General features: G+C 65.5%; 1 protein-coding gene across 1 annotated transcript; it reads left to right on the forward strand.

The window, feature by feature from the left end:
• Positions 1–2,011: 2,011 nt before the first annotated feature.
• Positions 2,012–20,828, forward strand: ALS2CL (ALS2 C-terminal like). Its single transcript, XM_059664957.1, is given in 29 exon segments — positions 2,012–2,086; positions 4,556–4,628; positions 4,732–4,851; positions 5,814–5,928; positions 6,525–6,717; positions 7,037–7,102; positions 7,537–7,702; positions 8,160–8,291; positions 8,929–9,048; positions 9,431–9,489; positions 9,625–9,691; positions 10,127–10,323; positions 10,846–10,911; positions 11,263–11,361; positions 11,457–11,618; positions 12,296–12,407; positions 13,867–13,944; positions 14,691–14,818; positions 15,385–15,558; positions 15,664–15,760; positions 15,948–16,105; positions 16,568–16,636; positions 17,529–17,702; positions 18,621–18,663; positions 19,375–19,418; positions 19,501–19,650; positions 19,933–20,029; positions 20,377–20,400; positions 20,402–20,828. Coding segments are annotated over 26 exon segments (2,832 nt in total). The 5' UTR covers positions 2,012–2,086; positions 4,556–4,628; positions 4,732–4,851; positions 5,814–5,825; the 3' UTR covers positions 20,456–20,828.
• The last annotated feature ends 2,786 nt before the right edge of the window (positions 20,829–23,614 follow it).

Genomic DNA, 23,614 nt, shown 5'->3' on the forward strand with positions numbered 1-23,614 from the left:
GCCTGAAAACCCAGGGCTCAAGATTTAGCTCTGGGGGAACAGGAGGTAGGAAGCAGGGATCCCCCAAGTCGGAATCAGCCTGGATCTGAGGCATCTTGAACGTAGCCTGGGCTGAGCAGCCTGGGCCTGGGACAAGCGGCTGGGGCCTGCTGGGAGCTGGCAGTCTCTGACCATGTTGGCCCCAGGCCTGGCTCAGAATAGCTCTGGGGTTGTGCTGGGCTGGGCGACACCTAAGTGTTCGTAAGCATGCGCTCTGTCCCACGGCATCTGCGTACACAAGAGTGCACATGCACTTTGCACTTGCCTCTGTATGTGCCTGGGTGTGGGTCTTGGTGTGCACACTCCATAGTGTATACGTCTGTGTCCGTGTGAACGTGTACACATATGCCCATGTGCAGGGCTGCCACCTGACTTGTGCAACATGGAGCTCTGCTAGTGAGTTCTGTAGTGGAGGAGTCTGTGTGGCACGAGTGTACACGCCACCACAGTACCGTGGCATCGTATATGTGTGCAGGGGTGTGGGAGTGGGTGGGATTGGACAGGGCCCTTGGCTGGGTTGTAGTTGCCGAGGGTAGGTGGACCAGTAGAGGGCTCTCTCCGGGCCACTACACATCACCCGGCCCCAAGCTCAGGATCAGCTGAGAGAGAGGCCGGGCAGGTCCTGCTTAATCTGGCAGATAATAAAACTGAAGTTGGCATTGCCCATGAGGTCACCCAGTGAGTGGAAAGTGAGGGAAGACTGACCCCCAGTCTCCAATTCCCTTGGATGTGGTCGGACAGGAAGTCTGGACTCTGGGGCGGAAGCTGACGGGCCCTTCCCTTCCTGCTTGAGCCCAGGCAGCACTGCCTTCTCTCAGCTACAGGTACAGCTGAGGACACTGAGGCCCAGAGAGGGTCAGGGCTGCCACAGAGGCACCCAGCACAAGACCAGATCCTCCTGCGTAGGGATCTGCCTTCCCCATTGGTTGCAGATGGTGAGCCCACATGCTCCCGGGTGACCTTGCTCTCTCCAGCCCTGAGCCCCTCCTCCCGAGCCCCAAAGACCCCCTTGCCTGCCCACTCTCACGTGTCAGGGGACCCACAGACCCTCCAAGAGCCTGCTCATCTGCTAGAACCCCTGGAACTGGCCACACACCCCCTCCACCAGGCTCTCTCTTCAGCCTGGCAGGATGGGACGTGCCTGCCACAGCCCCAGACTTGCGTGGGGGGTGGTGGGCCGCTCTGCTCTTGCACTGCCTCGGAGGGGCCCTTCTGCCCAAGTGTTCTCGGCAGTGAGAGGCAGAGGTGGCCCCGTGTCACCCCCTGGAAACCGCGTGCTACAGCAAGTGATGGGGCACCGGCCTGGCGGTCCGGTCCGAGGGGTACCGGTCAGACAGTGGGTTCCTTTGTTACAGGCGGAACCTTGGTCCCTCCCCTCGGGGAGGTCCTCGGGACGAGGCTTACGCCATCCTTTCCAAGGTCGAAGGCCCTGGCGCAGACAACCACTGGCTTCACGCTGGAGACCAGGAGTGGGGGGAGGAGGGCTTCCCAAGGTCACAGGCAAGAGGGCGCTGGCCGTGCCGCCCTGCCCAGGGGGGTCGAGGAGGTCACGGGCTGCACCCCAGGCCGGCAGGACATCAGAATGGGGGCAGGGAGGGCGGGGACTGGGAAGGCCCTGCCAGGGCGGTGCTGGCTCTCCTCCGAGCCCTCGCTCGGGAAGCGAGGCGAGCCGGGCTGGAGTGAGTTTGGTGTGGAGCGGGAGGGTCAAGTCACCCCTCCTTCCCCTCCCCGTCTTTGGCTCCCAGGAGCCTTCGGACCCCGAAGGACACCAGAGGGAGGGGAGACTGACCTCAGGAGAGACCTCGGGCGCGGGGCGGCCGTTCGCCACGCCCCACCCCCAGGCCAGCTCCGCCCCTCGCTCCCCGGGGGCGTGGCGAGGGAGGTGGTGCGGCGCGGGGGCGTGGCGTGGCACAGAGGGGCGTGGCGAGGCGCGAGAGGGCGGGGCTCAGGGGCGTGGCGAGGAGGGGCGGGGCGGGGCGTGCGGGAAGGCGTGCGGCCGCGGCGAGAATCTGCGCTCCCGCTCACCGGTGCGGACCCGCGCGCACAGGTAAGGGTGGGTGGGCGTGCGCGCCTTGGCGGGCTCCCCTGCTCCGCGCCCTCCTCGCTCCAGGTGGGACCTTCGCCTCCGCGCCCCCTCGGGTCGCCGTGTCGCCGTCCCTCTCCGGCCTCTGGGTACCCGCGGCCCGAGTTTGTCCGAAGGTCCCACCCCGCTTCGACCTCCCTGCCCCGTGGTCACCCGACTGGCTCGGGAGCAGTCCCCGCCCCCTCCCTCCTGGCGCCGGGCCGGCCGAGGGCGCATTGACGGGGGCTTGGCCGGGACCTCCGCTCGCCCGAGAGGCCGCCTGGAGGAGGTGACGCCGCCGGGTGTTGCCCGCAGTGAGAACCGCGCGGGCTGGCGCCTGGTGGTTGGCCCGGGAGCCCATGTTTGGGAAAATCCAATGACTGCGTGTGCCCGGGCAGGGAGAGGAAGGGAGGTTACGAAGTTTGTGTCCAGGCTGGGAGCGGAGGAGCCTCTAGGACGAGAAGCTTGGGACCCACCGGGGACGTGGGGGGCAGAGTCAGGATGCTGGGGGCGAGGCGGGGTGGAGACTGCGGGTCAGCTGGGAGGGTCAGTGCCCCCTCCCATGGGCTGCTCCTCGCTAGCTGTCCGCCCATGGGCTGGCAGGTTGATCCTGGGGCGCCGGGGCGGCCCAGGAACACTTCTCCACAGCCAGCAGCACTTCCTTGCCTGTCCAGACCGGGAAATACCAGAACGGGTGCCATGACAGGGTGTGGCTGAGGGGCCAGAGAAGGCAGGGGAGGCCTCCGTGACCTTGCCCGAGAGGGACCCAGCGGGGACTGAGGCCAGCAATGCAGGGAAGGGAGCAGGTCTAGCTGCTGGGTAGACTGACACGGGGACAGGCAGCTGACTCACCTGGGCATGCTGGGACCGGCCAGTTCCGCGCTCACTCCACCCCTTCTGAGCATGAAGGCTGCCTGGGGAGGTAGGAGGCTGGGCCCGCCCGGAACTTGCTGTGCGTCCTCAGGTGAGCCGCCGGGCTTCTCGGAATCACTTGGCTCAGGTGAGCGGCCAGGCTGCTCAGAACCACTTGGCTCAGGTGAGCCTGGGCCTGACTCCTGGATGCGCTCTTCATATAGTGTATCTGGGCTCTCCTGTTCCTTCCTGGGCCTCAGTTTCCCCATGTGCAGCACGTGCAGCCTGCCACTAAGGAGACTTACACTTGGATGGAGAGCGAGGGCCATGCCCTTGACCAGGGAGAGTGGGCTGGTCAGAGAGGGGAGGACTCCTGCTAGGTCCCTTGCTTGTTAAAGCTCAGCACCTCCTCCTCCCCTGCAAACACACACGTACACTTACCCATGCCTGGCCTCACCCCTGCCCTTACCCTCTCCTCATCACCTCCAGGATGCAGCCCGTGCTCCTGAACCTGGGGACCACCAGACCAGACCCCCGCCTCCACTGCAGCCTTCCCCACCCCGGCCTCACCAGCCAGGCTTACCTCCTGGCCTTTCCTCCCGACAGCGTGACTCAGTTTCCTAGGGTTAGAGGTCCCCTTGGGGGCCCCAGGCAGGTCTGAGAGGTGAGGGAGGCTGCGGACCAGGTCCCCAAACCCAGAGCCACTCCCGTCCACCTGCTGATCCTTTTGGGAGGAGTAAATGTTTGAAAAGCTCTGCTCTCGTTGGAGCCCATTTCGTAGAGGTGACAGGCGCAGAGAGGAGCAAGGCTGTGGAGACGCGGGGCATGGCCAGCTGGGCAGGGGCCACAGGGGGGTCCGAGCAGCTGGGGTATAGCCATAGCTCCAGGGTAGGGGAGCAGCTCCCAGCTGCAGAGAGAGCCGGGCAGAGCGAGAGGGGCAGAGAGCTCTTCTGATTGTGGCATTGGTGTGGGTGGGGCTGCCGGCCCCCAGGTGAGTGTGGGGGGGGTAAGACCTCCCCGTGGTGAGTTGTTTACTGCAGGTCCCCGCTCGCCCTGATCTGGTTCCCAGTTCGCACCTCCCATCCTGGTTGCACTCTCCTTCCTCCACCGTTAGCCACTGTCCACCTCTCAGCTCAGACCCCAGCTGCCTGCCAGCTGAGGGTGCAGAGATCACCCCACACAGGGCCTTTCCATTCCGCCCGTTTCTGGAGGTATGGGTTGCACCCCTGACCCCTTGTCTGGCTCTCCTGGGCCTGCCTGAGCTGACCTGGAACAACTTGCCCCTCCCCCCGAGGGCCTTGGGCTTGCAGGCGGCTGAGAGAGAAGCCTGAAGCCAGGCTCCAGCTGCTTCCCCTTCCTGCCTCCCCTTCCCAAGGCCTCGCCCTCCTGAAGCCTTAGCAGGAAAGGTGGGGCGGGAATGCCTGGGCCCTGGGCCACATTCTGAGGCACCCGCCCTGCTCTGCCCTGCTCTGCCCAGCACCGGTGTCCTGGGGGTTGTAGGCTCCTTGTGGCTGGAGGGGGAGGGATGAGACTCCTTTCCCCTGGAGTCTGCCTGCCCATCACCAGCTGCCCCAATCACGTCTCTTCCCCCCTTCTCCCCAGGTCAGCTACTCCAGAGTCTCGGAGTGGCAGCGCCAGGGAGAGGCAGAGTTGGGCATATGACCTCCTTTGCCAGGTGAAGCACCAAGTCTGGTGAGAGAGGGCTGTGTCCACTTGGAGACTGTGGCCTGGCTATGGGCTGGGTTTGAGCCCAGGCCCCTTCCTGCCCCTCCCTTCAGGCAGGAGGCCACCTTCCCAGCTGACACCACCTGCTTGGAGGGCCCCTTACTCCAGGGCAGGTAGTGCAAAGGCTCGAGCCCACCTGTCCTCCAGGAGGACCCATCGGCAGGGTAAGCCAGGTGCGGGTGCCTGGAGTGTCTGGCTCCGCCCACCTTGACCTCACCCTCTCACTGCTTGGCATCATCTCCTCTGCAACCGGTCCACCTCCCCGGGGCTGACGGACACCACTCCCCGCTGAGGTCCTCCATGGCGCTCTGTCGGCCGCCCGCAGGGCTGGGCCCTCCTGCCCACGAGCCTTTGCTCTCTTGGTACCCACCTGCCTGCCTGGTCCTCCTCTCTGCCTTTTTTTCTCTTTTTTTTCTTTTTTCCGAGAAGGGCAGTGCCCTCTCTGCCTTTTTATTTTTTATTTTTATTTTTTTATATTTTATTGACTTTTTACAGAGAGGAAGGGAGAGGGATAGAGAGTTAGAAACATCGATGAGAGAAGAACATCGATCAGCTGCCTCCTGCACACCTCCCACTGGGGATGTGCCCGCAACCAAGGCACATGCCCTTGACCGGATTCGAACCTGGGACCCTTGAGTCCGCAGGCCGACGCTCTATCCACTGAGCCAAACCGGTCAGGGCCTCTCTGCCTTTTTATTCTTGCCTGTCCTCCATGGCTCCAGCAGAACCCTGTGAGACCCCCAGACGCCTCCTTGCTCGCCAGCCCTGTGGGGTGCAGGGATCCTGAGCCATGGCCTTGGGAAAGGCTAGGTGGCTCCTCTGCCAGCACATCCTTCCCTCCAGACCCAGGGGAGAGGGCTGGGTCGGCACCACTCGGTGTCCCTTGAGCCCAGGAGTGAGCAGGCCAGGGCTGCTCCCTCTGCAGTTCTGGGTCCTGCCTCGCACCCCTCGGGCTCCCTTCAGCAGGGCCAGGTCGAGAGGGGGCAGGGGCAGTGGCCAGACTGGGAACTTCTCTTCGAGGTGACCTGGGCTCATCGCTCCGTTCCAATGGGGGGTAGTCACCGCCCGAGGGGGCTGGCACGGACCTGTGGCCCGCACCTCTTGCTCTACTCGGTGCCCGTTTGCAGGCGCTGAGCAGCACACGGGCATGTGCAGCCCCGAGGAGGCGGCCCTGCTGAAGCTGGAGGAAGTCTTCTCGGCCACCCTCGCCCGGATCAGCAGCCGTGTTCTCCAGCCGCTGCTCACGGCTGGTGTGTCCCATTTCCAGGGGGAGGCGGGGACACAGGAACTGTCCTGGGGGCAGGAGTTTCACCTGGTTGGGCCTCTGAGCTGCAGCTGGAGGGAACTGGGGTCCTGGCCCCAACCGCTGGCTGCTCCTTAGAGAGACCCTGAGGGGCCAGACCGTGATCCCCATCCTAGCTCAGACCCAGCTGTGCCTAGAGATGAAATGCCACCCCTTCCAGGGCGCAGGCTGCATTCTCATCTCGCTGTCCCTCAGGGTGTGACATGAAGCCGGTGTCACCTCCAACTTGGGTCTCACTGTGAAGTGACCTGGGGCAGGTGCCTTCCTCGTGGGGGCTGTGTCCGCACCTGCAGTCCCCTGCGGAAGACCGAGGGGTGTTAGTCCTGTTTGGTGAGGAAGTACTTGTGGTCACACCTCAAGATGAGCCTGCTGGTCCCCTGCTGAGCTCAAGGGGGCATATGGGCTCCCCATCCTCTCCCAGGTCCCCAGGGATGCAGGACCCTGGCCGCAGCTCCAGGGCTGCGGGGTGCCGCTGGCCCTCAGGTGACCCCGGGGCCTCTGTGAGCTCCCTGTCCCCCCTCACTGTGTGGGTGTGCCCCCCAGAGCCCTCGGACCCCCAGGGCAGAGAGTGCCTGCGGCTCCTGCAGCAACTGCACGGGTGCGCCCAGCAGCTGTGGGAGGTGACGGAGAGGAGCCTGCGCGCGCTGCGGGAGCGGTTGTGCCACCCGGATGCCATCGGCCTCGAGTCCCTGCTGCTGCTGCTCGAAGCCGATCATGTGCTGCAGGTCCACATGGAGTAAGGCAGCGAGGACGGTGTCAGGGCCCATGCCCGCCTGGGTCAGCGCTGGGGCAGGGGGCTGGGCTGAGCCTGGGGTGGGGCCCAGCGGGGTGGGCTCACAGGCACTAGTCCTGCGCAGACTCAGATACCCCAGGCCTGAGCCGGGGGCTCCCCGGGAAGGAAGCGTTGGTGAGTTAGAATGGTCAGGGCCCCAGGTCGCCTGTGCCTAGAGCCAGGCCACTGTCTAGGCCCTCAGGGCTGCAGCCACTCAGGGTGGGATCCGGGGATCCCAGAAGGGCAGGGGCCGGGCCTGCAGGGTGCCCTGTCCTGTCTGCAGGTACATTGAGTCCTACACGAGCTGTGTGGTGGTGCAGGCCTTTCAGAAGGCAGCGAAGCAGAGGAGGTGAGCTTGCTGCTGCGGTGGCCTCCGGTGGGGCATCTGGGAAGGAAGTGGGGGGAAGCTCTGCCCCAGAGCAGTGAGCGTCAGGGCCCATGACAGCCCGAGCTCTCCTGGCTCTGACAGCTCCGCACTGATCTATGGGAAGAGGGAGGCAAACCTAGCGAGCAGCTGCCAGGGATCCAGAGCCCGGGGTGACCCTGGGGCAGGGAGGGGACACGCCTACCTGGGTGATGGTTGTGCTCACCACCCACTGAAACGCTGAGCTGTTGCCACCACATCTCCAGGGGCCACGCAGGCTCTGCGGGTACCGGCCGGGGCGAGGGTTGGCGGCTGGGACAGGTGCTGGGAGCCGGGGGGGTTCGCCAGGGCAGGGAGGCGATGGTGGTGGGCGTGGGCGTGGGATGGAGGAGTGACAGCGGTGTGGGGCCGCCTCTCAGCAGGTACTGGCGGGGCCAGCGGAAGGCCCTGCAGCAGCTCCTGTGGGGCGTGAGTCCCGACGGCTCGATGGGCACCGCCCTGGTCCAGGCCCTGCGCCAGCCGCTCGCCCATCACGTGCAGAAGTACGCGTTCCTCCTGCTGAGCCTGCGGGACACCATCGGGGCGGTGAGTGGCAGGGGCCAGGGGCCGCTCTCCAGCCTGCGGCCTGGGGGGAGGCACAGGGCCCTGGCTCAGGACACCTGCGGGACGCGGGGACCCTGGTTTGAGAAGGACCTGGCCAGGCTTTGGGGACGCGGCCCTGTTCTGAGGGGGGTGAAGGGACATGTGTTTGTCCGGGGCTCATCTGAGGTTCTTGGCCCTGCCCTGGCGGAGCTGGCAGAGACCCCGGGCGCAGACGAGGAATCACAGACTGGGTGTGAGGGCCCAGGCCCAGGCCCCGCTGGGCGGCCTGGGACGTCCTGCTTCCCTGGGAGACCTGTGCGCCGGCCACGCCCCAGGAGCTGTGGGGAGAAAGGGTGCACTGGGGCTGGGACGCAGGCCAGAGCCGGGCAGCCCTGGGGGAGGGGGTGGGGGGACAGAGAAGGTTCTGAAAGGCCCTGCCTGGCTGCTCTGTCCCCTGCAGTGTCACCCTGCCCGGGAGCTGGTGGTGCACGCGGCCACCCTCTTTGGGGACCTCCATTCCTTCACGAAGCAGGCGCTGGACCAGGCCGAGGCCACGCAGGCCCTCTGGCTCACCCTGAGCAGCCGGCTGCGGGTGAGGGTGCGGCCCGAGGGCCGTCAGGGAAGGAGCTTCCTGGGGCAGGAGCCTGTGGATGGCTTCCCCGTTTGGAAGCGGGCTGGTGGCTGAACCAGGTGGCTGTGAGGGCCCTCTGTCGGCCACGTTCACCCATTTGCTGAGTGCCTCCTGGGCCCGGCCGAGAGCTGGATCTGGGCAAGAATGGCCAGCCGAGCTGACCCTCTCTCCTGGGATGTCACCAAGCGATTGCACCCCCATGTCCCTACCGACCATGGCACGCACTGTCCCCGCAGGGGCACAATCCCTGTGCTAGGCTTGGGGCCTAGGATAGAGAATCAGGAGAACAGGTGGGGGGGGGCGGTGAGGGGGCAAGAGTTGCCAGAGTTGCCAGAGGGAGGTCAGGTGAGAGTTGATAGGGGCTTGGGTGGGGCCATGGCTCCAGGTGAGCTGGAGAGGACAAAGTGATGCTTCAGAGAAATTGTGCAGCCCTGTTGGGAGTGGCTGGGAATGACCCCAAGCCTCTGGCCCGTCACTGACCACCAGTGTCCATGTGTCCTGGGCGCCTCCAGCAGGTGGGGGAGGTAGGGGGTGGAGGCAGGCAGGGGAGTGGCTAGTGCATCCAGGATGGGTGCCCAAGCCCTGCCCCCCTCGCCAGGATGCCCTCTGCACCCCTGCTCGCCGCCTCTTGCAAGACAGCCAGGACGTCCCGGTGACGGTCACCCCGCTGCGGGCAGAGCGGGTGCTGCTCTTTGATGACGTCCTCGTCCTTCTGCAGGTGGGTGGGGCCGACCAAGGTCTGGGCGTGGGGCCTGGGTCTGGTTGGGGAGAGGGAAAGGGAGAAGCAGGTGGGAGTAAGGCTCCTCCCCAGGCAACGGGATCCATGGAGAGGGTCCCGCAGGGGCTGGTGGGGCCGAGCTGGGTCTCCAGAAGCCTGTTCTGGTGGCTGAGACGGGGCTGGATGGGGGGGCCGGGCCTGGGCTGGGAAGGGCCCCCCTGGAGGCGGGGACAGGTAGGGGTGGTGAGGTCTCGGCTGGGCTGGTGGGACGAGCAGCCTGGGGACACGGGGTGTGCCCGCCCCGCAGGCTGGTGCGCGGGCCCCGGAGGAGGAGGTGAGCGTCTGGTCTGGGCTCTGGATGACACCCTGTCCTGTCTTCCAGGGTCACAGTGTCCACACCTTCGACCTGAAGCTGGTGTGGGTGGATCCTGAGCAGGACGGGTGAGCAGCCTCCTCCAACGACACCCCACGCCTCCCCTCCTTCTACCCTATGACCCGCCTGTACCCCAAGGCTCTGACGGGGGCCCTCCCAGCCCCGGGACAGAGCGGGGCCTATTCGCCACTCCCTCCGTCTAGGTGCGCGGCTCACCTGCTCACTCCGGAAGAAGAGTTCTTTTTTGGCTCCAGGAGCCCCCAGGACCTGGTGAGTGGGTGAACTGTGAACTGGGGGGTGGGGCCGAGGGAGTGAGGGAAGGAGACAGGAAGGGAGGGGAGGGCACAGGTATACAACCTGAGGCTCCGTGGGTGAGTCCGGCCTCTGGGGTCAGGGTCAGAGGAGGTCAGGGGTCAGCCTGGGGTCAAGCATCAGAATGCCATGGAGGCAGGTATTTCTCTGTGGAGCGAGAACTGGTGGTGTTGCCTGCCCCCACCCCCGGGCAGGCCCTGGAACGGCGGACAGGGAGCTCAGGTGTGGAAGGAGGGCCCTAGGGCGCAGCATGGAGTGGTCGGAGATTCCTCCAAGTGGTAGACAGGGTTGGAGGTGGGGGGGTGGAGAGGGTCGTGCTGGGGTGACCCCAGAAGGCTCCCTAGCGGGCTGCCTCCAGCGACGCGACCTGTCCTGTGTTTCCCGTCCCATCAGGTGGTCTGGCGGCACATGGTCACCCAGGCCGTGTGCCAGGCCCTGCGTGGGAAGAAAGACTTCCCGGTGCTGGGGGCGGGCCTGGTGTCCTGCGAGACCCCCACCTGCCGCTCCGGGGCGTACACCTTCCTGGCGGAGGGTCGGCTCTGCCAGGCCACTTACGAGGGCGAGTGGTGCCGGGGCAGGCCCCACGGCAAGTGAGTGACGGGCTCCCGGGGCAGAGGGGCAGGCAGGACCCACATGGGCCCCAGTCCTCGGGGCGGAACCCAAGGCTCTTGTTCCCGTGGTCAGTTGGTCAGGTCTGCTTGACCCAGAGTTTCCCTTAAGCCCCATTGGGCAGGACTGGCCGGCAGTAGGTCTGTGACCCGTAAGTCAGTGTTGGTGGCACACGGCGTGGGGCAGACGTCGGTGGCCGCCCTGCAGGGGCCTTCTGTCCCCGGCGGCAGGAGAACAGTCCTCACATCGTAGCACCGTGTGGCGGAGGAGGCGGTGTTTGCACGCATCCTGTCTTCCTCCGTCCTTACCAGACGCTCGAGCACGAGCGCAGGCGTAGAGAAGGCTTAACAGCCTGTGGGCCGTGAGCTCGAGAGGAGGGTGGAGGGGTCCAGTTCGAAGGGAACCTGGGCCGCTGAGAGCCGGCGGCAGGGCCGGCTGGGCGCCCGCGTGTGACGGAGGATGGGTCTGCTGGGCTTGACGCCCTGGCCTCGCCTGTGTTCCAGGGGAACCCTGAAGTGGCCAGATGGGCAGAACCACGTGGGCAGCTTCTGCCAGGGCCTGGAGCACGGGTAAGGCTGGGGCCGATGCGGGAGCGTGTGTGGGCAGGAGAAGGGCTCGTGCCCCTGCCCACAGCCTGGCCCCATCCTGGGTTCCCAAACCCCGACGGCCCAGCTCCTGTCTTTGTACAAAAGGGAAGCTGCGGCCCTGCAGTGGGCACCGTGGGCGAGTGGCCCGGGGCCAAAGGCACTCCCAGGGTGCATGGGGCAGGTGGGGGTGTCCTGAGAGGGGCCCCGGGAAGGAGGTGGCTGAGCACCTGTGAGACTCCCCGTCGTCTGAGAAAGGGTGGCCTGGAGGGTATGAAGGGGGGTTTTGGGTCAGGGCGGCCCTGTGCCAATCCCTCCGCCCACCCACACTGGCAGCTTTGGCATCTACCTGGTGCCCCAGGCCTCTGAGGACAAGTTCGACTGTTACAAGTGCCACTGGCGGGAAGGCAGCATGTGTGGCTACGGCATCTGTGAGTAAGTGACCTCGGGCCAAGGCGGGTGGGCTCCCAGTCCAGGGACGCCCTGGGCCGAGCTCTGGGAGGCGGGACCACCCGCTGTGCTCTCTGCAGGTATGGCACTGACGAGGAGTACAAGGGCTACTTCCAGGCGGGCCTGCGGCACGGTTTTGGGGTCCTCAAGAGTACCCCGCAGGCCCCTCATCCCCGCAAGTACACGGGCCACTGGGAGAGGGGCCAGAGGAGCGGCTACGGGATCCAGGAGGACGGCGACAGGTGCGTGCCCCGCGGTCTCCCCAGGGTGCGGGGGTGGGGGGCGGGGGGAGGGGGCAGAGAAAACCCTCAGGGACCACACAGCCTCAGCCACAGGCTTCCTGTCATGGGAAGTCCGTTCTGTTTATCCCGTCTCCGGTCCTCCCTCCCCTCCCCCCCTTGGCTGTCTCCCGCTCCGGAAGCTACTCTGGCCCCTCGTGCTGTCTGGAAGGAGCTCTGGCCCCATCTGAGGGCCGCGGCCCCTCCGGGCTCTCTGGGCTGACACCAGGCTCAGGGTCCCCAGCCGGGCATTTGAGGCTTCGCCTTTGACCTTGTTCCCGCGGTGACGCCGTGTGCCCCTCCACCTAGTGGACACTGACCACCCCTGTATATCCGGTGCACCCCCTCCCTCCATGGCCCTGCACATGCCTGAATGGCACCCACTCCATCTGCCCTGCCTGCCGCCTCCCCCGGGAAGCCTGCCCAGATGCCCTCTCCCAGGCAGGCTCTCTCCTTCCTCCACCCTCTTGGGGGTCCTGACTTCACCTGCCTGGTGTCTGAGTTGAATGGATTCAGGAGGCTCATCTGCCTCCATCCCACCCCCCACCCCGGTGATCACCCCCTACACACACACACCAGAACACACCGAAGGTACATGGGAACGATTCTCATTCAACTCTGGCCCCCTCCCCCCTCCCCAGGGGTGAGCGCTACATTGGCATGTGGCAGGCGGACCAGCGCCATGGCCCGGGGCTCATTGTCACCCACGCAGGCGTCTGCTACCAGGGGACCTTCCAGGCAGACAAGATGGTGGTGAGTGGAGTGACCCCCGGTGTCCTGTGTCCTGAGCTCCCTTCCGTCTGCACTGGGGCTGAGTGCAGCCCTGCTCCGGGACCTGAGGCCCAGCTGAGGTGGTCGGGGGTGGGGGAGGCGGGAAGCTGGGTTCCCGGGTGCTGGGCAGGATTCCAGTCCTGTACCCCCGCCCCTGGCCTTGGCCGAGTCCCTGGCCCTCCCGGCCTCGGTTTCCCCACCTGCTTGTGGCAAAGGCTCAGACAAGCAGGAAGAGTGAAGGGCGGGGCCGCGGCGATGCCAACATCCGTGGGCCCCTAACCGGACGCCCAGCTCTGGACTCGGCTCCCAGCACAATCTCGTGGGACCCCCAGTGGCCCCATCATTGTCCCTCGTGTAGGGATGACTCCCGTGAGGCTCAGGGACGTCGGAGAACTGCCCACTGTCGCATCCGCTGAGTGGCAGGCTGAGACGCAGACCCGAGGCCCTGAGCCGGGCACCCCGCCAGCTCCCACCCGCCAGCTCCCACCCCGCCAGCACCCACCCGCCAGCTCCCACCCGCCAGCTCCCACCCCGCCAGCTCCCACCCGCCAGCTCCCACCCGCCAGCACCCACCCGCCAGCACCCACCCGCCAGCTCCCACCCCGCCAGCTCCCACCCGCCAGCTCCCACCCCGCCAGCACCCACCCGCCAGCACCCACCCCGCCAGCTCCCACCCCGCCAGCTCCCACCCGCCAGCTCCCACCCCGCCAGCTCCCACCCCGCCAGCACCCACCCCGCCAGCTCCCACCCCGCCAGCTCCCACCCGCCAGCTCCCACCCCGCCAGCACCCACCCCGCCAGCTCCCACCCCGCCAGCTCCCACCCGCCAGCTCCCACCCCGCCAGCTCCCACCCCGCCAGCTCCCACCCCGCCAGCTCCCACCCGCCAGCTCCCACCCGCCAGCACCCACCCGCCAGCTCCCACCCGCCAGCACCCCTGGGCCCCAGGCGTTGTTGCTGTTGTGTTTGTTTGTTCACGCTGCACCTTGTTCTGGAGAGGATTGAAGGAGGGAAAGACGGAGGTGGGCGCATAAACTAGATGCAGAAATAGGAACAGAAATAGTGTCCCACCTGGCTTCAGGCTCCCAGGGATCCGTTCCGCCGTCCCCTGTCTGAGTCAGTGGCAGGAAGTGGGTGGTTCTGGAGAAGCATAGTACTTCCTGAGCCAGGGGCCGGAGGGGGGCTCCCCAGGAGGCTTCCTGAGAGAGGCCCCAGGAGGAGGGGCCAGCCCAGGGCGGTCCAGGGTGACCGGGATGAGGTGCAGGGGCTCATGTGCGGTGCACAGCCGGCCGAGGGCTGGCATCCCACCAGCACAGTCCCGGAGGCGTGACAGGGTCAGGACCCTGCTCCCCACAAGTCAATGCCACTCCCCTTTCCTACTCCCCCCTCCCCATGTCTCCTGGCCCTTCTGCACCTGACCCTCTTGCTGGCTTCCCTCCCCAGGGCCCAGGGACCCTCCTCTCTGAAGACGACTCTTTGTATGAGGGCACCTTCACCAGGGACCTGACCCTCCTGGGGAAGGTGAGAGCCAACTCCCCTCCCTGCCAAGGCCAGGACTGGAGTCTGAACCTCCCCCTGGGACCCAGGGCTGAGGCTGCAGGCAGTGGGTGGAGAAGGCAGGGAAGGGCCTCTCCCATCCGCCGGCGTTACCAGGACCCTCCTGCTGCGGGGTGTGGTGTGATCCTGGTGGGAGTCGAGGAGGGAGGGTGGGCCTGCGCTGGGGCCTCCTGGCTGCGTCCTCTGCCTGTCTCCTCGTTGGGACCCACCCTCCACCCACATCACCAGTGCCTCCGGCAGGTGCCCTGGGGTCTTCCTGCCCCAGCTGACCCAGCAGAAGCAGTGGTGTCCTGAGGGGCCCTTTGAAGAGTGGGGCTGTTTTGATTTTGTTGTGGCCGCACAGGAGTGCTAGGAACGGAACAGCCCAGGCAGCAGCGCATTGCCCCTCCCCGGAGCCCCCACGCCCTCCCCCAGCCCTGCCCTCCTCTGGGCTTGCCGCACCCCCCCTCCCCCCGCCCACAGTTGTGGTGCTCCCCGAGCTGAGTCCCTCTTCCCCAGTTCCCGTCAGAGGTGACCCTGGGGGAAGGGCACAGCCCTGGGTGGGGGAGCTGCTGGGGGTGGAGGACCGTGAGCCCCTTGGGTGGCAGGGAAATGGGTGGAGGGAAGGCCACGCGGGAGGGACAGGCATGAGGCCTGTTGTGATTGGATGGAAGGGCACCTGGACAGACAGACAGTAGACAGACATCCCTGCTTCCCTCTCCGGCTTCCAGGGCAAGCTCACCTCCTATGGCTTCACCCTGGAGGGCTCCTTCGGCAGCGGGGCCCAGAGGGGACTGTACACCCAGGGTGTGCTGGACATGGCGACCTGCCCGCCCGACCCAAGCAGCACCTGCAAGAGGTGAGAGCCGCGCCATCTGGCCCAGCGTTCAGAGCCTATGGGGTGTCTGTGTCTGTTTCCACCCCAAAGGGCACAGGTCTCATCAGAGAGCTCAGGGCACACAGCCCTTAACTCAGAGACTTGGAATCAAGGACCATGTGGCGATGACGCCATGTGCCACAAAACTGGAGAAAAATATTACACGTAGGCTTTGCTTAGACCTTGCTATTTTTCTAGGAAGAATACAAAACAGTTTATAAAGCAAAACAAACAAAAACAAGAATAAAATAGAAAACAAAAGTGTGAGTTGAGCTGGAAAGAAAGGGAGATGCAGATAAGCCTTACAGTTATGGTTGAGCAGTCGTGAGCTGAGTTCCCCAGCAGCCAAGGTGAAGAAGGAAACTTGCTGGAGCCAGGGCAGGGGGTGCTTCCCCCTTAGACCTGGTGGAGAAGGAACCAGGGGGTGGGCTGGTCAGTGTGCGGCCTTGACTCGGCCAGGCTGGCTATCCCCACTCTCCAGGGGCCTGGACAGGGTCCTGCCACCACAGCCCCATTTCTCCCCCTGCACTCCCACGCCTTCACCGCAGGCAGCTGGGCCTGGGCGCCTTCCCGGTGGAGAGCCGCTGGCGGGGTGTCTACGGCCCCTTCCGGGACTTTGTGCGTGCCGGCTGCCCTGGGGACCTGCAGGAGGCGCTGCTGGGCTTCCACGCGCAGAGCCTGCAGGAGCTGCGCGAGTCCCAGGAGTACCTGTGCTGTGAGAGGTGAGCCCGGTGCGTGTGCCCAGGCACCCATGGGGACACCCAGAGGCTTCCTGGAGGGGGTGGGCCGGGGCTGGGGGTGGCTGAGGACGTGTGCACGGTGCCCAGGACCCCGCTGGACGACAGTGTGGGCAGAATGGAAGACATCCTGGAGGAGGTGGCACAGCACCGGGAGCCCGAGGCCCTGCAGCAGTGTCTCCGGAAGGTGAGGCCCGGGGGCTGGGGGGCCTTCTCACGGCCCCGGGTGCCGACCGAGGGGCCAGGTGTGGGCCCCTTCTCCTCAGAGGGCCTCGGTGTTCCCAGGGATGCACTGGGCGCAGTCTCGGGGCTCTCGTCGGGCCCGCTGGGCTCCAGGCCCCGCCCTGAGCCTCTCCGTTGCTACGCGCTGGCAGGCCCTGAGCAGCTCGCGGCACCCCCTGGGGAAGCTGCTCCGGACGCTGATGCTGACCTTCCAGGCCACGTACGCAGGCTTCGGGGCCAACAAGCACCTGCAGGGGCTGGCCCTGGAGGAGGTGAAGCAGCACGCCCAGGAGCTCTGGGCCGCCTACAGGTGAGCCCGTGGCACACGTGGGCAGCCACTGCCTGTGGCCCAGGGGAGGGGCTCAGCCCTTTCTGCGCATCGGCTGTGCCTGGAGCCTGGAGCCATGTGCTTCCCCCTCAGGTCTGGGTGGAGAAGGAACCGGGGGGAGGGGTTGGTCAGTGTGCAGCTGGGGAGCAGAGGGTGAGTGATGATGGCCAGGCCCGATCAGGCCCTGGGCTGACCCCTGACCCCAGGGGAACTCTGACCCCCCTGAAGGCTAAGCCCTGGACTCAGGCCCCCTTTCCAGTCCCGGCTGAGCTGCACCCCGAGAATCATCACAGAGGGGCCAGGACTCGGCCGGCCCCTCACCCCTGAGGTTTGGGAGGCTGTGTGCCCAGGTCTGGGGTGGAGCCACCGCCCTTGGTGACGGAGGGGGAGTGCTGGTTCTGTGGGAGGTGGCGGCCACACTGTCCCTTTCTCGTTGGCTTGCAGGGGTCTGCTGCAGGTTGCCTTGCAGCGCAAGGGCGAGGCCCCGGAGAAGGAGGAAGACATTGAGACCAGGTGGCTTCCCAGGCCCCCGTGGGGTCTGTGGGTCCTCTCCCCGGGCCAGTCAGGTTTGGGGTCTAGGGAGGCCTCACACCTTGGCTCCCGGGCCCCCGGGGAAAGGGACGATTCTGGGGAAGTGTTGGGAGTGAAGGCCCGGACCAAGCGTTGTTCATAGAGCTTTCAGGGTCAGAAGGACCCAGGATCTGTTCCACGAGCAGAGCGATGACCCACGACCTCGGTTCCAGGGAGGGGCAGTGCCCCAACTATCTCTCTGTCCGAATGTGTTAATCCAGCCCCATCTCTCAGAGGTGGGCGGCAGCCCAGGTGCCCTCCTACCTGTGCACAGATGGGGAAACTGAGTCCTGGCAGGGGCCGAGTCTGCGGTCACACAGCAAGTCACGTGGGTCATTAAGTCTGTCCCCCCCAGACCCCGAGATCAAACGGCACAGTTTGCCGTCAGATTCCAGGCCTAGAGGTGCCGATCGGAGAGGCCCCGCGCCACTGCATTGCCGGAGGCCTGGGCGCGGGGTCAGCGTCAGGGGGACTTCCCCTGGAGCCCCAGGAAGCACAGAGCACTGGAGGCAGGAAGGACTGTCCTGGAAGGGCCGCCGAGGCTTTGCTGCCAGTCGCTGTCCACTCGGGGCCTCGTTGGCTTTCGGTGAAATGGGATTAAAATCCTGCTCCGCTTGCCGCGCAGGCTCTCCAGGCGCACGGAGCGGCCGGCGGCAGAGCCATCGCTGTGCGGCCGAGCACAGGCTGGCGGAGGGCTTCCTCGACGGAGGAGGCTGGGGGCGGGGACCCTGTTGTGGGACAAGGAGCAGGACGGGCTCGTCGGAGGGCAGCTCAAGTAGTGACCAGCACCAGACCCTCCAGCTGACCCCGCACTGTCCTGGTCGCTGTCCCTCAGGACCCGGCAGGTGCACGGACTGGTGCTGCCTCTCATGCTGCCCAGCTTCTACTCGGAGCTCTTCACGCTCTACCTGCTGCTTCACGAGAGCGAGGACAGGCTGTACAGCCAGGGCATCGCCAGCCTGAGCCTCTTCCCCGACACCCAGCTCCTGGAGCACCTGGACGTGCAGCAGTAAGCCCCCCGCGGAGGGCACACCCGCACGTGGTCTTTAGGAGAAACGGGGCATTAATTGGCCGAGTGTCCATCAAGGTCGAGGTTAGGGGCGCGTCTGACTCAGGTGTGGCTGGATCTAGGTGCCCGGCTCAGGGAAGCAGCGTCTCTGTGTTGGTCTGTCTCTGGCTCCCCCTTATGGTGACGAGTGTGGCTTCAGCCCCTCAGGTTTAACCTCTCCCAGCTCAGTCCCCTCACCGTCTCCCCTGCCCAGCAGCTCCCGCAGAGCCCCCCCCCCCCGAGTCCCCCCTCACTGGCTTGGCCTGGGCCTGAGTGCTCCCCGAAGGCTGGCTGTGCCCAGAGTGGCCAGGGCCACCTCGGGGTCTACACCGGGGCTGGGCAAGCTCGCCTGCTCCTGGCTCTTGGACTGAGAGTGGGGGAGGGGAGATCCTCAAGGGGAAACCGAGCACCTTCCAGGGGCAGGGCAGGGCCTCCCTCCACCCACAACACCTTTCTCCTCAGCATCCCTCCCGGCCACGGGTCCTCGGAGGGGTGAGGGCACGGACGCCACTCCCACGCCTGGTCGTTGTCACTCAGGGAGGGTGCTCCCCCCAAACCCCGTCTCCCCTCCATCTTGGGGAGTATTTCCTGCATCTGACCAGTCACCAGCCCGGAGACCAGGTGCCGCCGGCTTCCCAGGCGTCTCTCTCCCACGCCCTCCAGCTGCAAGTCGCCTTCATGCTGGGCCGGAGGGAGGTCTCCCTTCTCCAGGAATCCCTCAGCCTCTCCCTGCCCTGGGCTGCACACACGCGCTCGGGGCTGCCATGTGGGCCCGTGTCTGCACTCGGCCCTGCTGGGGACACAGGGAACTTGCCCTCTGACCGCAGACCCTGCCCCCTCCTCTTGGCAAAGCGTCCTGTTGCGTTTTTTAAATTTCAGGCGCCTGTGGCCCCGCGAGGACCTCACGCTGACGACCAATCAGGTGAGAGAGCAGGCCTTGTACATGCCCAGGGAGGGGGGCCTGCACCCCGAGCTTAACCCCAGGTTTGTGCCAGCTTCCCAGCTTCTGCCTCAGGCTGCTGGTCAGAGGCTGCAGAGGCCGAGGAGGGGCCGAGGGGGTGAGGAGGGGACGCCAGGCTTCCCCGGTGGTTCTGACTTCCCTGGGGGTGAGGGTGCAGCTGATGGCCCACAGTGACCAGGCTCGGACCCAGGCTCCACCTTTTCGTGGTTCTGTTGCCGTGGGCCCAGCGTCTGATCTCTGTGCCTCCATTTCCTCGTCGGCTACAGTGCTGGCTGCGGGGGAAGTGGGCTGGGCCTCCCCAGGCAGCAGCAGCCTCTGGGCACCTGTTAGAAAAGCAGATTCTTGGGCCCCCAGACCTACGGTCGGAAACGCGGGGAGGATCAGGAATTGGGGTTGAGAGCCACTGACATAGGCCATCGGAACTGGGCCCAGCCAGCGGCCCAGGCTGTTACGATTATTATCTTCTTTATCCATTTTGATCCTCCCAACCTCCTGCCAACCATTTTCCCCATTTTACAGCTAAGTTGAGGCTCACAGCAGAGCTGTCCCATGCCCTCAACTCTCTGGGCAGGGCTGTGCTGAAGCCAGTGATGGGGATGGGTGGGTGGCCAGGGAGGGGACGCGACAGAGCTGGGGGACTGGGCCTCACCAGCTGCTCCCCCCGCCCCACAGAGACACTCCCTGGTGTCTGCCACCGAGTGTCTGCAGAAGATCATGTGAGTCTGGGCCCTGGGCAGGGTGTGGGGAGGCGGACGTGGTGGGGCCCCGTTGGGACTGAACCGGGGCCTTGATCTGCAGCACCACAGTGGACCCCCGGGAGAAGCAGGAGGCGCTGGAGAGGACATACGAAGAGATCGAGGCCACGGTGTCCCAGGCGCTGGGCCAGGAGCACAAGCTGCCCATGGACGACCTGCTGCCGCTGCTCATCTACGTGGTGTCGCGCGCCCGGTGAGCCGCCTGCGGAGCGGGTCCCCCCGCCCCCCGCCACCCCCCCAGCACTCTGAACAGCAGTCTGTGAAGGTCACTGCTTTTCTTAGTATCTTAGTACCGACGGGCACACTGAGGCCCAGAGAGAAGTGGGTCCCGGGGCGCCACCCCGGTCCCGTGGGCGTTCGTGCAGAGCAGGGACCTGGCCCAGGTGTCCAGCCTCCCAGGCCTGCTGCTCCCCCAGCCGCTCGGGGCCTGTCCCTGGTGGCCCCTTTCTCCCTCTCACTGCGGGTGGTTCTCCAGAATCCAGCACCTGGGAGCCGAGCTCCACCTGACCCGGGACATGATGGACCCCAACCACACGGGCGGCCGGTATGACTTCCTGCTCACGGCCCTCGAGGTGAGGGACAGAGATGCCCCGGCCACTGGGGCAGACCCCTCCCTGCAGCCGCCACCGCCATGGAGTGAGCTCACTCCCACAACACATGTGCCTCCCTAGAGGGACCCTCGCAGAGCCCTGGACCTGCCCTTGTGAAAAGGGGCTGGGGGCGGCCAAGTGCATTCCAGCCAGAGCACCCCAGGGCCCGAGTGTGTTCCAGACGGCAGTCCGAGCACATGGGGGAGGGGGGCCCATTTCCTTGCAGACGGTGGTGCAGGCCCGGGCGGGGGGTGCACCTGGTAACCGCCCGAACCTGCAATGGCTGGGAGTGGGCAGGACAGCAGCCTCACCCTCCCCTCTCCCTCCAGTCCTGTTACCAGCACATCCAGAGGGACGGACGACACGCATCGACTGCCCACCTGCCGGGACCCCAGGGAGCCCTGGTAGCTCGGCCTCCCCTGGACCAGGCGTAGCGCTGAGCAGGCCGCGTGGACTCCCGGGCTGCGAGCAGGCCCAGCGTGGCCCGCGTGGCCCAGAGCAGAGGGCAGGATGGGCCCTGTAGGCGGTGCCCTTGGAGGAGATGAGATTCTCGCAGGGAGATGCTGCTGCAGCCCCGACTGGGAGGCGGGAGAGGGTGACAGGTGGCCCCAGAGCCGTGGTCTCCCTTCCTCTGCGACTAGACCAGTCTCCAGTGACCTTGACCTGCAGTGGCTCGCAGGCCGGGGGGGAGGAGCCACTGGCTTCTCCGTGCCTGAGCCTTGCTTCCAAGTCCTTGAGCCTCAATGTTGCCATCTGTAAAATGGACTTGATTGTCAAGGGCCTTTCTCTGTCTTGCTGGAGTCCTTCTGAAAGCCTGGGCTGTACCTGAGATTCTCACGTCACTGTCCGTGTCGCCGGTTTCCTCGCTCCTGGGCGGAGGCTCCGGGTGGCCCCTCTGTCCACCAGCCTCGTCCCCACGAGTGCTCCCCTGGGACCTGTCTCCTTCCCGACTGCTCCAGGTGAAGCCTGGGGAGAGGGCAGGTTTGTCAGCTGCCGGGCCTACCCTGCGCCCTACCCTGGTCGGAAGCAAGTGGCCGCTCTGAGGAAGCCCAGCCCTCCTGAGCCCCACCGGGAGCCTGTGCCTGGGGAGGTGGCTGGGGGGGAGGTGGCTGGGGGCACCCACAGACACTCAGATGATGCGGGGCAGCGGGGGAGAGACCCAGGGCCCCCCTGCGCTGCCGCCTACGGAGGAAGGGAGGGCGGCCGTCAAACTGGTGTCACCCAACGAAGGGTCTTGGGCTCTGCTCTCGCCAGAAGCCCCAGTGGGTCCCCACGGAGGTCCCGGGAAGGGGGCCGAACTGATGAAGAGTGAGGCTACCCAGAGTGCTGGGGGCATTCACGCTTTCCCAGGACTAGGGCACTGACCAGTATGCTCACCCTCTCCCAGCTAGTTCTCCGCCTGGACCAGGGCGAGCCCTGCACCTCCCAGCCCCTCCGCCTCCTGCCACCTCGGGGACAGGGCCCTGGAGGAGCTCCGATTCCTCAGGACCTCCCACCCGCCTCGCGGGCCTTGCCCAGAACCCGCTGAACTGACCTCTCAGCCTCAGGAGAGTGGGGGGCAGCCAGGGCGGCATCAGACCTTCAACGGAACGTGGGGCGGGCGGGGCCTTTGCCTGAGCTGGAAACTGACCACGGAGGTCAGCGCCCGTTCACTGAAGAGACGCCCAGAGCCAGGCGCTGGCTGCCGCGTGGGTGCCTCCGGGAGGCCGGTGAGATGGTGGCCGGCAGGGAGCCGGTGTGACCGCGTGGCCGCTGCAGGGACAGCACTGGTGTCCGCCCCGGAGTCGGCTCCCAGGGACCCCGGGGTCTCAGGGTCACCCTCCATCTTTCTGGTCCCACCTGCCTCCCCTCCAGGCTGAGGCCGCTCCTGTGAGCAGGGATCATGAGGAGGTAAAGGTCAGGATGGATCCCAAACGGGACTGCTGGGCCCGGGAGGGGAGGGGCGCCCACGGGCCGCTTTCTGGGCGCCGCAGGGGCCTGCCCGCCCCGCGAGGACCTGGATTTGGGCTGAGGAGAGACAGGGAGCCGGGAGGGATGAGGGTTGCCACCAGCGCCAGGTTACGGACCAGTAAGTGGCGCCCAGTGGGTGCGCCGAGCGTGCTTAGCCGCCAGGGGTCGCCCTTGCAGCGGGTCCGCGTCCTGCAACCCTGGTCTGTGTGTGTCCGTCCCCACGCGGGCGGGCGGCCTCCCCACGCCTGTGCCCCGGGGTGCGCGGTGGTCCCCCCACCAGCCTTCTGTGCTGCTTACAGCCACCACGGGCTGGGCTCCCAGGGCACAGGGTCCCGCTGTCCTATCGGGACTCCCCCGTGGGAGCCGCCCTCGCGTCAGGAGAAGCGCGACCTCTACTTGACACCCCACGGTCGCGGGCCGGCCCCCCGGGGCGCCCGGCAGGGGACACAGGCCTTTCAGGACCCGGCAGACACCCGAAAAGCCGGTAAAAGTCGGATCCCGCCTGGAGGCGCCTCTGCTTGTTCGAGGGACTTAGACAGTGGCTCCCAAGGGGCCCAGGCCCACAGGGGCGACTTGGGTTTTCATGGGAGCAATTCGAGAATGAGTTATTAACAGTGAATTCTTGCATTTCTTACGGTTCTAGGGGCCTCATGTACAGTATATAAATATATTGACATATTTGTGCATTTCAGTTCTCATGTTTTGAAACTTTGCTATTTTTTCATATCACTTCATATTATTTTTTAAAACAGTTTCTTAGTGATTTCTTCCTCAGTCCTTCAACTGTCTTTTCCTTCTTTTATTTTCCTCTCTCATGGATGCCATGTTCTTTGGAAGCTTGTTCAGACCAAGTGACCAGTGACACACCTGGGCCTGGCCAACATCAGGGCAGCCTCAGCTCGCTGGCCAGGGCTGTTGAGGATGATCACTGTCCCCAGGCCCCCTCCTGCCGGCCAAGCTGGAGTCTGCAGTTGCTGGTTCCCCTGCCACACCTGGGTTAGTCCCTGGGGCAGAGGGAGCCGCCTGGCTTCCTCAGGCAGAAGCCGCTGGTGGGTGACAGGGTTTGTTCAGCTGGCTGCATCCAGCCCGGGGGATGTGGCTGAGGTCCTCACTGCAGACCTGTGGCTGCAGGTCCCGTCCGCGCTGGCTGCTGGCTGCATTAACCGCCAGGTGAGGCAGCGGAATGACATCGATGAATCAAAGGAGTGAATTCTACTTCCTGTGCGAGTCTTTGCAGAGAGCAATTCTCTCTACTCTGTGGGCTTTACTTCCCTCAGTTCTGCATCCTTCCCTCTTCCTGACTCAAGTCCTTACCAGCCTTGGGCACTGTCCTCCAAGGCAGCCCTTGGGGCCGGGAGGGTCATGACCACTAACACCACTCAGGGCATAAACCCACAATTATGTTTTTTTTAAATGTATTTTTATTGATTTAAGAGAGAATAAGGGAGAGAGAGAGAAACATCGATGAGAGTCATTGATCAGCTGCCTCCTGCACGCCCCACACTGGGGATTGAGCCTGCCACCCAGGCCTGTGCCCTGGCCAGGAATAGAACTGTGACCTCCTGTGTATAGGTCGACACTCAACCACTGAGGCATGCCTGCCGGGCTGTACAGTCG

This window comes from Myotis daubentonii, chromosome 14 (genome assembly GCF_963259705.1).
Source record: "Myotis daubentonii chromosome 14, mMyoDau2.1, whole genome shotgun sequence".
Lineage (NCBI taxonomy): Eukaryota > Metazoa > Chordata > Mammalia > Chiroptera > Vespertilionidae > Myotis > Myotis daubentonii.